The 15,017-nt window shown below is 44.0% G+C and overlaps 1 protein-coding gene across 19 annotated transcripts; it reads left to right on the forward strand.

Annotated features, from left to right (window-relative positions):
- Window positions 1-1,730: 1,730 nt before the first annotated feature.
- LOC100823368 (pentatricopeptide repeat-containing protein At1g20230) lies at window positions 1,731-11,508 on the forward strand. 19 transcript variants are annotated; one of them, XM_024459408.1, is made up of 6 exons: window positions 1,785-6,826; window positions 8,422-8,514; window positions 9,986-10,033; window positions 10,481-10,558; window positions 10,625-11,025; window positions 11,097-11,508. In XM_024459408.1, the coding sequence occupies exon 1, from the start codon at window positions 4,742-4,744 to the stop codon at window positions 6,725-6,727; it is 1,986 nt and encodes a 661-aa protein (XP_024315176.1). In that variant the 5' UTR covers window positions 1,785-4,741; the 3' UTR covers window positions 6,728-6,826; window positions 8,422-8,514; window positions 9,986-10,033; window positions 10,481-10,558; window positions 10,625-11,025; window positions 11,097-11,508. The 19 variants fall into 19 exon arrangements, with proteins under 19 accessions (XP_024315184.1, XP_024315182.1, XP_024315183.1 ...); XM_024459416.1 differs by having other exon boundaries at window positions 1,731-2,311; window positions 2,530-2,639; window positions 3,869-6,826; window positions 8,422-11,025; XM_024459415.1 differs by having other exon boundaries at window positions 1,781-2,311; window positions 2,530-2,639; window positions 2,751-6,826; window positions 8,422-11,025.
- The last annotated feature ends 3,509 nt before the right edge of the window (window positions 11,509-15,017 follow it).

A 15,017-nucleotide genomic window follows, 5' to 3' on the forward strand; every position in this document is an offset into this window, starting at 1 on the left:
GATGGAGAAAATCATTGTAGTTTTTATAGGAAGTCTAGAGATATCCTATTTGAAGAAGGGTGGGATTCAAATCAGGGAAGGGCTCTTTTCTTCTATTGATTTGATAGAAATTACTTTTTCGTTTCTTATCTCTATGATTTTTTATGAATGAGAAAGCTTATTAATAGGATTTACCAACCTTAAAGCAATTATTTTGGATAAGATAGGTGGAAGTTTTAAATCCTATTGCAAGAATACTTCACTTTTCAAAAAAGAATTCTCATATTTTATTATGAGAATTCTTTTATGAAAAGTTCATTGATAAGAAAAGAACACTTAGCACACAGTATACCAAAAACTTATATTCTGTATATCAGACGGGTTTGTTCTAAGAATATTGTACCGTGGAATTCGACACATAAAAGTACATTCATTAATTAATCCAAATTATTCATATTAAATAACTGGAATTGTTTTTTGATAGGTCAATTCAGATTATTCCAATAGCACTGTATTATCTGGACGGGAATTTGCTAAAAAGCTAAACTGAAGAGTGGTAGCTTGTTTACGTGGCAAAGCTGCAAAGTGTTTTTGCTGGCATGGCGAATTTTAAACGCTGATGGAGGACTTTGTAGCTTGGCATCATACAAGTAGTGGCATGTTTATGGTCCGCTCGGCTTATCACGCAGAATGGGACTATGAATTTGGGAGAAGGAAGAGAAATGCCGATCCGAAATCAACCCTGTGTGGAAGAAGCTGTGGAAGTTAATGATTCCATCGAAGATTAAAATTTCAGATGGCGAGCGCTCTTGGTCTGATAACTTGCCTATGTGTTCTTGCCAATAGACATATCATTCCTTTGAGCGGCTTCCGGTGTTCAATGGGATGCGAAGACATCATGCATATGACCTTCACTTGCTAGAGACCGAAGAAATCTGGGATCGGCTTGGAATTCTCGATCCGGGGCCATTGCATTGGAGCATATCATTCGTAAGAAGGGGCCTCGGAATCCGCTGGTTGTTATAGGTATACTTCTGTGGAAATTTTCTCGGCATATTCCCTTTTGTTGTGAATGCAACAATAGCAGAAGTATATGTGTCGAGGGAGGGTCTCTTTTTGTCAGGCCAGTTAGGACTAAACAATCTTATAATTCACAGGTGGTCGAAACTATGCTTGGTGGAGGTTTCTCGACTAAAACTACTGCAAGAATCTTCCTTGATTGCCGAGTTCTGGATTTGCTAACATGTCGATTGAGATTTGTGCAAGGGAAGCTAATGAGGTTGTTCATGAGCAAGGTTTTGAATCATGTTCTAAATTATTTTGCGGCGGCATCCTACAACCGCAATAGAGGCCGCTATCATGCGGCAACCGTGTCGTCACGTATAAAAAAATTAGCGTCAAATATAAACTTATCCGTTATATAATGGAGAAATTAATGCAAAATTAGGGATTAACGTTGACTTCGTGGCAACTGTCATAGGCTTCCTACCGCTATAAAGCCACTATTGCGGCCAAATCGCATGCTATCTATTCTCTTTATGAAAGGCGGAATAATCGGAGCCCCTTTCGATGCCTCTACGCGTCCTATCCTATCCGTTGGTTTGCTTTTGTCATTGCCGTTCGTTAGTTTGATCTGCTGTGCCTGCTCCTGAGTCCTGACCGAACCCTTCCCCACCCCAGCCAAGGACGAGCTGTCCTCTCCCTCTCCTTCATCCCCACGTCACCCGACATGTGGCCCTGAGGTGTCAGAAACGCGCTTATACGCCGCAATCGGTAGAATCAGTGCTGTACAATAAGTTCACTGAATTGCGGTGGTTCTGCGCAGAAATTAGCAAATTCTCGTTTAAAGTCACCGAAATGTGATTGTGTGCAATTTACTCGTTCTCTCCGCCATGGGATCCCATAACGGCGAACTCGCCCGGCCGCACCCAGCCGGAGCCATGGACGAGCTCCCCCGGCCGCACCCCACCGGATCCGGGCACCCAAGGCTGCGATCCTGCCGGAGCCATGGACGAGATCCCCGGGCCGCAGCCCGCCGGATCCGGGCTCCCCAGGCAGCGACCCCGCCGGATCGCCCTCGACCGAAGCAGATCATGGCACGCCTCGCCCTCCGCTCCATCTCTCTGGTACTCACTCTCTCTTCTTTTCGGTCTCTCTCTCGCTCGGTTTCCCTCACCCTCTCTTGCTGCATATTGCCCCCGCCGCCATGGAGACGACGGTGTACCCATTGGCCATTGGAGCACAAGCGCGTATCCTTGGCCTCTGTGCGCCGAATTTGCCCCAGCTCCCCGTGCTCCGCCGTCTGCAATTTCGGAGCATTCTCTATAATTTCGTGAGTATCTCTGTAATTCTTTTGATTTCTCGGTTAAAGTTTCGATGGCTATGTATATAGATATACTCATATATCACTGCATCAGGACTCCGACCTTATACTGTTGTGCAATGGATGGAAAAGATAACAATGTGTACAAGGCAATATATTTGACTTTGGTCCATGTGTTCATCTTTTGGGGAATAGATTCATGTAGTTTTTGCACTGTCCCAATTCAGGTTAGAGGGAGAGATCGGGGAAAAACTAGACATCTGGATTACATTCATATACAAGGAGAACCGTCACCTCTAGATTTTTCTCCAACATAACTTCAGAGAGGGTTTGCAAGGTCAGTAATGCTTCAATCCTTGCATCCTTTCATTTTTTTCAAGCTTGCACCATTTTTTGCCTATAGATTTGGAGCTAACCATATAGCAATATCGTCCGGTTGCAATTCCAGGCTTTGCAATGCCAGGGTGCCAGTCAGAGGCAAATCTGTTTGCCCTTCCTATTCCATTATGTTCTGCTTTCTTTTTTTCCTTTGATGCTTCTTCTCCCTGCTATTAGTTCGAAAGACTTCCATTGTAAAATTGTTGCATATTCTTTAATGGTAGTTTTGGTGTAGTTTTATTGCTTCTAATTAGACGTCATCGGAAAATGTCCCCACTATTAATTAGCCTTTTTTAACAAATCATGTTGCTTTACAGTCAATTGTTTTGTCTTCTCGATATCCTGCAATGTTAAAGAATTTTGTTACTTCAAACCTGATTGTTTCATCTTCTTGAAAATAGCCCCAGGTTAACAAATTGTTTTGTTTCTAGCTCAATATTTTTTTTGAAGCTATTGCAGTCCATGTAGCTCTTAATTACTTTGTGATTGTTAAGGACTTGGTGTTAACAAGACATCTCAACATAATCCGTTCTTTCATAGGTCCAATGGTACTTCCTGTCTTTTATTTTGTTAGCTTGAACTTAATATTGGTAGTCAAAAGTGCACATACATGCACATGCCATCATTTTCAGCTAGAGATATGTAACCTGCAGGCACACCTTTGATTATTTATGGTACAGAGATTCAGGTATATGTTATTTTCATACTGTACAATGATTAAGATGTATCATTAGATGATCTTCCCCTGCTGGCATCTTTTATCCCATGGTATAGTTCTTTCTGCTTATGTGATCCTCATATTTAAAGTTAATTTTGTTGCTTCTCTTTTGTTGCAACGGCCAGCACTCTTATGTTTGGTAAACTACAATCTGGATGGTTGCTTAGATGCCTGCCATAGTTGCCTCCCTCTTCCCTATGTTCTATCCTGTTGATAACCTCATTGGCATCCAATAACCTGAAGATGATGTCTCGATAGATGTCTCGCGATGTATAACTGTTTGTGTCTTCAGTTGGTTTACTATGACATTTTAAATATCTTCGATAAGATCAATGTGACATTTCCCTTGGCCTTCTTGGTTGCGTGGTTGCTCAGGTGGTTATTTACATTGTTATGTTATTATTATTATTATTATTGTGGATTTTATTTCTCAATGATACTTACTACGCTAATTGTGGCACTATTTGCAGACTAAGGTCAAATCAAAGATGTGCTTGGTCATATGCAAGATTGTTTGTCAATGGAACAACCTCAAATATCACATGTGATGAGCCATGGTTGTTTTCAATGCTTTCGTTGTAGTCGTGTGATATTGTATTTATCACTTACTCACCTACATTTGAATAGGATGAGAAGTTTTTTACTTTGTAATTGATATAGATCTAAATTTTAATAAAATGATTGTGAATACACATAAAAGATGAAAGGAGTAAAAGAAAAGGTTCCAGGGCACACGCCTGAAAGCATATCAAATTTTACGGCTTGGCAAAGCCTGTTGATTGATACATATAGGTGCATGTGCAAGGCAAAATTTGAGGAAAAATCTAAATAAATAGACGAATTATGTTAAGCGAACAAGCGCCTATTCATCTAGTTTGTTTCTATGCTCATGAGTTTTAGTTCAAAATTCTCATGTGTTTGAGACGATGATCTCCTTACTTTATTTTACTGGTTTACTTTGTTGGTGAAACGATGTAATTGTTTTTGTTGATCAAACAAGCTAACGGTGGGGACAGAAAGAAATGACTGCCTCCGTCTCCTGCCGGCCGCCGCCTCCAGCCGACCGCCGCGCCCACCCCTTCCTGCTTTAGGATCCACCGCGCTCGCCACCCACAGGCCGCCGCGAGTCGTCTCGCCTCGCCGTAGCCAACTGGGCCCACATGGCAGTGACGGGTTGCCCTGAGGCTCGTTTCGCCTCGCGAGCTTTGCCGAGCTCGTCAAAAGCTCGGGCCGATATTGCATATTAGGCTCGACAGCACCTCGGCTCGGCTCGCCGACGGCGAGCTTTGAGCAGGCTGATTCACAATCGAACAGATCGATAGGCACCAGGGCAATGTGCGCCAATGTCTCACTCCAACAGCCTTTACCACTTCCTCCGTCACGTCTCCTTCCCCCCAGACCCGCATCTCCTGCCCTCCGCGCTCAAGTCATGCCCCGCCCAGCCCCTAGCCCGCGCGCTCCACGCGGCCGCCGTGGTCTCCGGCCTCGCGGAGGACCCCTTCGTCGCCTCCTCCCTCCTCCACTCATACATCCGCCTCGGCGCCACGGGAGCCGCCCGCAGCGTGTTCGACAGAATGCCAGAGAAGAATGTCGTCGGTTGGAGCGCACTCATCGCTGGGTACTCTGCACGAGGGGATGCCGAGGCCGCGTGGGGCCTCCTGGAGCAGATGCGGAGCGCTGGTGTTGAGCCAAACGTGATCACCTGGAATGGACTGGTTTCCGGGCTGAACCGGAGCGGCCGCGCCCTGGACGCGGTCACTGCGCTTGTGAGGATGCACAGCGAAGGGTTCTTTCCGGACGCCACCGGCGTCTCGTGTGCCCTCTCTGCGGTTGGGGATGTTAAAGAGGTCTCTGTTGGCAAGCAGGTACATGGATATGTTGTGAAGGCGGGGTGCAGGTTAGATGCTTGTGTAGTCACTGCGCTCATCGATATGTACGGCAAGTGCGGGCGGGCTGATGAGATTGTTCGGGTGTTCCATGAGTCCAGCCACATGGACGTTGCTTCCTGCAATGCTCTCGTTGCTGGGCTCTCTCGGAACGCCCAAGTCTCTGAGGCATTACTGTTGTTCAGGGAATTTATTTGCCGAGGAGTCGAGTTGAATGTTGTGTCTTGGACCTCGATTGTTGCCTGCTGTGTGCAGAATGGAAGGGATTTGGAAGCAGTTGATCTTTTTAGGACAATGCAGTCAATAGGGGTTGAGCCGAATTCAGTCACGATACCTTGCGTGCTGCCAGCATTTGCCAATGTTGCAGCTTTGATGCATGGGCGGTCAGCACACTGTTTTTCTCTTAGGAAGGGATTTCTTCATGACGTTTATGTTGGCAGTGCTTTGGTGGACATGTATGCAAAGTGTGGCAAGGCCAGGCATGCGAGAACGATCTTTGATGCAATGCCATCTAGAAATGTGGTTTCATGGAATGCGATGATTGGTGGCTATGCCATGCATGGGGATGCTGCAAATGCTGTCCAGTTGTTTTGTTCCATGCAAAAATGCAAACAGAAGCCTGACCTAGTCACCTTCACATGTGTCCTTGGTGCCTGCAGCCAAGCCGGCCTGACAGAGGAGGGGCGTCGCTACTTCAATGAAATGCAGCAAGGGCATGGCATTTCCCCTAGGATGGAACATTATGCGTGTATGGTTACTCTGTTAGGGCGTTCTGGCAAGCTTGATGAGGCATATGATCTCATAAATGAGATGCCATTTGAGCCAGATAGTTGTATTTGGGGATCGTTATTGGGCTCCTGCAGGGTTTATGGAAATGTGCTCCTGGCTGAAGTCGCCGCAGAAAAGCTATTTCAATTAGAGCCAGGAAATGCTGGTAACTATGTCCTTCTTTCCAACATCTATGCTTCTAAGAAAATGTGGGACGGGGTAAATAGGGTGAGGGATGAGATGAAGAATATGGGCTTGAAGAAAGAAAAAGGTTGTAGCTGGATAGAGATAAAAAACAAGGTGCACATGTTGTTGGCCGGTGACAATTCACACCCCATGATGACTGCAATAACCGAGAAACTAAATCAGCTTACCATTGAGATGAACAGGCTAGGCTTTGCACCAAGCAGAGATTTTGTGCTACATGATGTGGAAGAACAAGAAAAAGACAATATCCTTGCCGTGCACAGTGAGAAGCTGGCTGTTGCATTAGGCCTCATAAGCACACGCCCAGGAACACCCCTTCGGGTGATAAAGAACCTCCGGATTTGTGGTGACTGCCACGAAGCAATGAAGTTCATATCATCTTTCGAGCAGAGGGAGATATCTGTTAGAGACACTAACAGGTTTCATCACTTCAAGGATGGGAAATGTTCTTGTGGGGATTACTGGTGATTTTGCCTACTCTGCTCTATAATTAGTCGAACAACTTGCTGTGGAAGGTCAAATGAACATGCATGCGCCCCTACCCTAGGATGGATTTTTATTCACAAGGTAATTGCCCAGTTCCAAAATCAGTATTTTATATTTTTTTTGCGAAGAATCAGTATTTGATATATGATAAGAAAGAAATCCAACATGAGGATTTCTACTCTATATAGACAGCCAAAGAAAAAAAAAACTCATGTGATGTCATGGACTCTTTTCATGATGGGTGATAATGGCCCTAGGGTCTTGTATGGGGTAACCCTGGACCCAACAGGCACGGGAGATCCATTAAAGTAGCCGCACCTCAAGGGCATGGAGGAAGTGAACGGGATAACTAGATTGATTTATTCTACACTCTTATAATGATTACAGTGGGCCCTTCTATAGGGAAGACTCAACTTGATATACGACAAACTAATCTCTACTTTCTGAACCATATCTTAACATTCCTATCTAATCTCTTGCCTCACTAATTGAGAAGATACTAATGGGATATCGTCCCTTATTTGGATACCTAGGATTGCACCCCATATAGGGATGTATGTCCATGACATCATAGCCCCGTTTTATGGTGTTTATTTCTCCACATTTGAACAAGCTCTCTTATGTGCTTGCCAAACACTTCTGATATTCTCTCTTAACCTTCTAATCTTCTATGGTTGTTGTCTCAGATTTTATGGCTTGCTTCGAAGTGGAATAAGATAATCACCTTCACTAATGTTTATTCTTAGAGATATACTTCAAGGATAATAGCGATCAAGCAGCTTCTTTGTTAGATAACCTGTGTCTTTTATATCTATATTAGTTTTACAGCAGTCCTTACAGAGATCTTAGAGATATTACTATTTGATTTATTCTTTATTTCGGATGTCGTAGATTGATCTTGATCTGGAGAGTGGAGACTATTTTCTGAGCGATACAAAAGAAGGCATCAAAGAAATGGCAAGGGAAGCTAGACAAGCACTCAGTGTATCACCTAGAAGAGAACCATTTGCCATAGCTGAAATCTGGGAGTCCTGTAGCGTAAGAACATTGAAGTAAAGCTGGAGGGCAAAGATAGGGGAACCAGAAACGGAAATAAACATTTGCAGGAACAATAGATTTGCAAACAATTGCTTTGAAATTCTAACTTGGCAAACAGACAGTGTATTTGTCGCCTTCCGGAAGCCCATAAAAAGTTTCCAATAGATACACGCACTTCTCTCTTCTATTTAAACATTATACATAGATATATGGATCCAAGATGTTGTAATCTTGTTTTTGATCTATTTTCTGTCGAGGCTGCGTTTTATTTTGAGGCAATATCACTGCTTTAACATGCCAGATTTTGTCTTCTGATGTACCTAAGCAATTTGTATTTTTTTTGCTTGTATCATTCTTCTTTGAGTCAACCTTGTTGATTTGGATGATGTTTTCTTGCCATTGTTTTTCGAGTTGTATCTTTGATTCATATATCACCGGCGCGGCAAGGCGCGCATAACGTTCCATGTTCATTTTGAGAGTTTAGAGGCTTGGTGATAGGTTATAATTTGATACCTTTCTGTGTTGAAGGTAAAAAGACAGAAACTTAGTGAGATGTTGTGGTTCTCATGCTCTTTGTCATATTGTTTCAGTTGATATTCTTGGGTTCTCTAAAAGATTCTTGTGTTTTCTATCAACAGAGAAACATTGTTTGAACCAAAACGGATATATCTGAACGCCAAGAGGAAGATATGGACAAGGTATCTGCATTACTATTGATTCCAAGGGAAGAGGTATGTGTCCTTCACCACTATGAATTATCCTTTTTTAGGCCATTCTGCAAAATACCCTCTCATAGGCATCTACAACATGGTATTCTAAAGTTTGTGCCACTCTCAAGATGCTGGCTACACAAAAGGCAACATGCACACTTCCTTTTGGCGATGGGTGATGGTTCAAAAAGGCAGAAGTGGATACAATTCATTTCCCCAATTCTTTCTCTATTTACTATAACTATAAGTATGGATGGCCACAATATTCTTCACAGTTCTTTCTCTCTTTACTTTCACTACTGATGTCCTCATATGACCTTAGATTCTTAGTCTATTTCGGTTATTTGTGAGCTGTGTTATAGATCTAACTAAAGTAATACAATATGTGATGCTTTATGTCATATGGAAATTCCTAATTTTTTTCATTTTTTATGGATGTTGATTTGGTTTTTGCATGGCCTTGCACACACCACAAAGAATAGAATACTGGATTCATATCTTTTGTGCTTTATGCATAACCTCAAAATTATCATATGGAAGATATCCACCATTGTTCGCTATATTACACTTTTTATTACCTTGAAGCTGTATGCTTTTCCTCTACCAAAAAGAGCCTCATAATTATTTGTAAGGCATATATGTTTATTTTTAAGCATATAAGATAATACGTATTGGAGAAGAATTTTTTATTCAGTGTAAATAAAGCTATTCTGGCGATATGGAGAAAACTGAGGGTGTTGTTCAGTTGAGGAAATTATGCGATACTGGAAAAATGGATGTTGAAACTTCAATCTTTCTAAATATTAATTTTAACTGATTTAAGGTCCAGAGTTTGTGTATACATTGTTTCTCTACCTTCCAAAATGCGCATATATAGTTCTCTCAAAATCTGTGCAGCTTAGATTGTGTAAAGTTATAAGTTAGAAGCCGACTGATCGGAAGGCGTGAAATCTTTGTCCCCTTTGTACTAGATGCCTATCCATTTTTTGGGGTTCAATCCATGGAGTATTACCAATCTAACATCGAATATGAGCTACTAAGTCATGTGTTTTATCACACGCAATTTATAGAAGAATCAGAGATTTGTTCAGCCGACTAAAGCAGTGAAACGTAATTTCCTGCTAAATGCACTATTTTTTGCTTTTAGTCTGACTTAGCCCATCCTTGGTGATATCATTGTCATGCTGAAGATTGAATCCACTTGTTTCCAGTAACAGAGGCCTACATTTTTAGGACCTAGCTTTTCGGATTAGTGGCGGAGAGGGGCTAGGGAGTAGGTAATGTTTACTCAGTGCTTCATGCCATTGCTGTTGGCTTTGAATGTGATCTCAATCAGATGTAGTTGAGTTGGTGGGTTTCCTTTTTCTTTGTGGGTGCCGGTTCATATGATCAGTTTTGGAGAAGTGACTTGGTGTATTTTCATAACTGTTATTTTATTTGTTGCTGTTGTTTAGATTGATTCTTTCCAAATGTTTATCTGATCTATCGACAGGTTAGTGTCTCGTGTTGGAGGTTCGGTTGATTCGGCGGTGCTCTGCATGTATCTTTCTTATCTATCTCCCTTTCTTTATTGTCATCTCTTTCTTGTGCTGGTTGGTAAAAGCTTCACTGCATCTTTCCTCTCTTTGGTAACATACTTACCCAGGAGTAAGGATTCCGCCTTTTTTCTTAATTTATATTTGTATTATGAATTTTGTGAAGAGTATGCTTTCTTTTGTGATATTAGTATTACTATTCTTCAGCCAACACATACGTCGCTAATGGCAATGCATTTGACACATCATGTAATATTTTGGCACTTAATATGGGCCAGAGGCCGGAGAGTATATTAATGTCTCAGCTGTACAACTCAGTTTGTTTTTTTCTTCTTGGAGCTTGAAAGCTGATAACAGATCATGTTTAATGATATAGCAACTGCTAGGTTTTTTTATGTGATATAATCATGTCGAAACTATGGACTATTTCTGATATGCTTGTCGTTTTTCAGGTGTAATTTCAAACAGAATCTCAAAACCTGAAGGATGAATTGGGGAAAGCAAATAGCAGATTGCTATCCATGGAAGAGGTAGATAGCTGCTCTGCAAGCTTCCAGCAACCCATGGAACCAATCTAACAAGTTTATGTAAAACAGGAGCATAAGAGGGAAATCTAACAACTTAAGCCCCTGGTACAGATAGCATAATTTGCAGGATTTGAATGATGTGGTTATGCTGGAACAGGAGGCGAAAAATGGCATGCACAGGAAGCTTAAATAGGCAGAAAATGAGTGAACTGGCGATCGCTTTCTGTGTCGTCTTGTGCTGCCCATAGACTCCATTGCAGAAAGCCACACCATTTTGATGTAGATTGCTTGCTTACTTCGATGGACCCTTTCAGTTTAGGGATAATGAAAAAAGAACTGTTTTTTGGGCTTGGATTTGTTTCTTGATTGCATGAAGTTCCAGCATGTGCAACAGGGCGGTTTCGCTGGGACACGACACCCTCGGGCTGCTCGATTCCTGGGACCCGTATGACGTCACTTGCTGCAGATTGGTGAGCACTACAACTGTCCTCCGAAGCTTGCTGCATTTTGAAACTGATTAATCTGGCTTGGATTTGTTTAGGGCCATGGCAACATGGGCAGGCATGAGGCTTCTCTACGGAGGAAGCTGGAGGAGCAGCAGCCAGCAGCGGAGCTGGAAGCTGGAGCAGGCCATCGAGCTGCAGGGCTGCCGCTTCACGGGGCTGCTGTTCCTCGACCTCTAGAGCAGACCTCAAGAGCTGATTGGTGGTGCAAAAATGTCAAACCAGCTTTCGCATCGACACTTTACTACATTGCATGTACTGTCTGTGGATGAACTGAATTGGTGCGCAATGACAGTAGTCTTAGTTAGGAGGCCTAACCTTTCATCTTCCAACAACTAGGTAACTTAGTTAAATAGATTTGACGAGTAGTGGGTGTGAAATGGATTTACCCTAAGGTTACTATTGTTTCGCAGATTTATAAGATGTCATGGATCAATAACTGTAGAATTATCTACTTTGTCGGTGACATAACACATGCCGATGACTGGCAGAGCAATTAGAAAGCGATTTCCATTTAACTGCACAAGAATACGCACATAACCCTCTAACTAGTTATGAATAGCGAAGTGTTCTTGCATTGCTGCGGATTAATAAACTCACGTGCGATTTTTGTCTGCATATCTCACCGCAGGCAAATGTAACAATACAAAAAAAACAGAAAAACAAATTAAATAAATTCATCATGAGCCACGTGGTAATAACATTAAATACATATGTAATTATTCTTTTCTGATTCATATGAGCAACGTTTGTAACTTTTGGACGATTCGGGAACAGAATAGTCCAATCAGGTGATGTTGTAGAAAAAAGAAGATAAAAAGATCGGGATGGGCGCATGAGTTTGGTTCGGGGCGGATGTGGTGGTACATGAGGTAATTTTGGCAAAGTGACTTACGGGCGATCAACCATCACCGCCAACTCCAAATTAAGAGATAGCATAAATGGCATGTGCGTTGCAACGAAAATAAAATATTACCTCCGATCCTAAATTATTGTTGTTATTTTAGTGCAAATTTATGAAATTTTTTTAGAAAAACAATAGATCATTGATCTACTGCAAATATGTACGAGATGATAACCAAAAATTATCAGGAACATCTATCTAAAATTAGAAATCCAGTCAGCAAACTGGTGGTATCTCTTCCTTCTAGCTTGATGGAACACAAGGTTAAGTTCCTTTTGAAAATCTGCCTGCATCTGAAAAGCGATAGACTGATGTTATTAAAGATACAATCGTTTCTCACTCTCCAATGCTCCAACTGACGAGGACGGTAGTCTCCATGTGGAAAGAGACCTTCAAGTGTTGGTGCAGTGCCATGATGTTTTGATGCGCATTCAGGCGGGGAGCAAATTGGGGGCAGATGTATCGCCAACATGCCAGCGAAAAAGGGCATTGAAAGAACAGATGGTCCCTGGATTCCCACTGAATACCTTGGCAGAGCACGCATGCGTAAGATGGCAAATGGAAGTTTTTCTGATGCATCATTTCCATGGTGTTAAGCCTATTAATGATCATTAGCCATATAAAAACCTTGTGTTTGAGCTGACATCATGAATTCCAGATTCACATGAATGTGAATGGGATCTCAATATGATCCATGAGCAAGTCATATGCAGTGGCAGTGTGAAACCCTTTGTGCATAGTGCAAATTTATGTAAAGAGAAGAATTTGTGGTCGGAACCATGTAGGGCTTGTTTCTCTCCCTCAGCACCATTACCTCCTGGTGTGCCTTTTTTTGACAGCACCTCAAGGGGTGCCTTTGTAAAAAACAGATTTATGATGAGAAGATAGTTTAACACATGAAAGTCATTTCTACCGGCTCTGCCACCTAACGGTGGTATGTAGCCAGCCATGCGCTGCCACATGGCGTTCATCCGGGCCCACATGTTTTGTAATTCATATATCAATGACATGCACCATTCATATACCATATATCAATAAAATATACTCTCTCCGATTCATAATAAGTGTCTTGAATTTAATACAACTATGTAGTACCATTCATATAGCATATACCAATAAAATAGTACCAACGAAGTGGGCCTGGTATGACACACGTGGTGGCGCCTGAGCCGTGAGAGGGATGCATGTCACAGCTAGGTAGCGGAGCCGGTAGAAAAAGCCCCTCTCGTTTTTTGTTTTCCTCCCCAACCATTGTTCAGATCCTCTTTGTCTTTCCCACCCACTCCCTCTTAAGTCGAGGCTGCACAGCTAGCACCGTGTACACCCCCTATGTGTGTAGGTACACATATGTTAGTCAAAACAATCTCTCAAAAAAGAATGACATTAGCACATGCTGAAACTAGCGATTCTTTTGCATTTACATGGATGTTGCACGAAGAAAGTTTCTTGCAGACAAAATCTATCTGTTTCCTTAGTGTCGGAGCACGGGTCTCCGGCACCGGGGATGCTAGGCACCCCCTTGTTGTTTAGTGAGGGACGAGGCGAGCGCTCCGACGATCGCCGGCGTGACGCAAGACACGAAGTGTCGACACTCGGATTTACCCAGGTTCGGGCCACCCGGAGGTGTAACACCCTACGTTCTGCTTAGAGTTGTATTCATTAAATGTGTGTGTTCTTACAGATTGCCTCGGGGGTTCCCGGGTGAGCTACTTGTTCTTCTAAGAGATTCTGCTATGAACGGGTGCACTACTACTTGCTACTGATTGGGGTTCGAACCTTTTGACCGATGGCATTGGTCCTTCTTTTATAGTCAAGGGGATACCACAGGTGCTGAGGCATGCAGCATGACACCTTTTCTACACGCGTGTCATTGCCACAAAACTCACCCTACTGTAGATCCACGCTGGAATTCATGCAGCGCCCAGGCCATTGTGCATTGTAAACAAAACAGTTTTTAGAGTAGCTGCTCTAGACTTATTGGGCAAGACTAGCCCTGCCGATGTGACTCCTGTCGGTGCATTTAATGCACTGCGCCCGCTGTGTGGTCTTGTCTCCGCTGTTCCATCGGCCCCACCTGCGACCCCCCGAAGCCCCAGTACCCGAAAGGTGCCCCGGTACCGTTGCCCGGCAAGTTGCGGGGGAACAAGCTGGTAACTTCCCGGGTTCGTCCCTCCCGGGAAGCCGGCCTAGTGGGATCTCACGAGTTGCGACCCACGCGTCCCGTGCCAGTGGGGCCCCGTGGGCCACTGGTACAGCAGTAGCCCCCGGGTGTGGGTCGGCAACCTTGAGCTCCCGGACAGTATCATCCTCGGTCGGTTTGCCGGGCTACGCCCTTCCGACGCGTGGGTCCATAGGCCAAGCTGGGAACCCGGCCACGTAGGCCGCCGTTACGCCTCCTCCCGTCGGAACGGGAGGAGTGGGTGCACGATTTCTGGCCCTACTACCCTTTTGTGAGCAGGGAGTTATGGCCACGTCGCGCAAACCGTCTTGATTCCTCCAAAACTTTAGGGTGCTTGATTCCTGATCGTGGGGGAGCCCCCGTTGCAATTCTGCCTGCCGGATATAAATACCCAAGGGCGGCGTCACAAGGACTCCCCTCCGCCACTATTCTTGCCATTGCCTCCCACAAGCCCCTTGCGCTCCAATTCCCGAGAAGCCTCCCACCTGCCTCCTCCCCCCCTTCGCCAATGGCACCCAAAGGCCTATCACGTCCTAAGGGCGCCAGCAGCAAAGGAGAGAAGAGCAGCAAGAAGGAGATGTCGGAGCGAGAGCGCAAAGACAAGGAGAAGAGGGCCTAGTTCGCGTTCTTCAAGCCCGGCTACAATGGCGAGGCCATGGAGAAGCTGCGCTTGGCAGTGGCCACCAAGCACAACGAGCACGGCCCGACGCGCATCCTGCCCGTCGGGTCGGACCCCGGCGAGCACTACTACCGGGTGTTCGTACGGTTCATCCTTTCTAGATTCGTGCCGCCGCACTCCCTCTTCCTCCATGCCATCCTCTCCGCCTACCATCTCCAGCTGGCGCAGATTCACCCCACCTCCTTCTTCAAGCTTGT

The sequence above is a fragment of the Brachypodium distachyon genome, chromosome 2, assembly GCF_000005505.3.
Source record: "Brachypodium distachyon strain Bd21 chromosome 2, Brachypodium_distachyon_v3.0, whole genome shotgun sequence".
Taxonomy (NCBI): Eukaryota; Viridiplantae; Streptophyta; class Magnoliopsida; order Poales; family Poaceae; genus Brachypodium; species Brachypodium distachyon.

Bases quoted from the DNA above. Each gene is read 5' to 3' on its own strand.
- LOC100823368 (XM_024459416.1), top strand. From the start codon at position 4,742: ATGTCTCACTCCAACAGCCTTTACCACTTCCTCCGTCACGTCTCCTTC.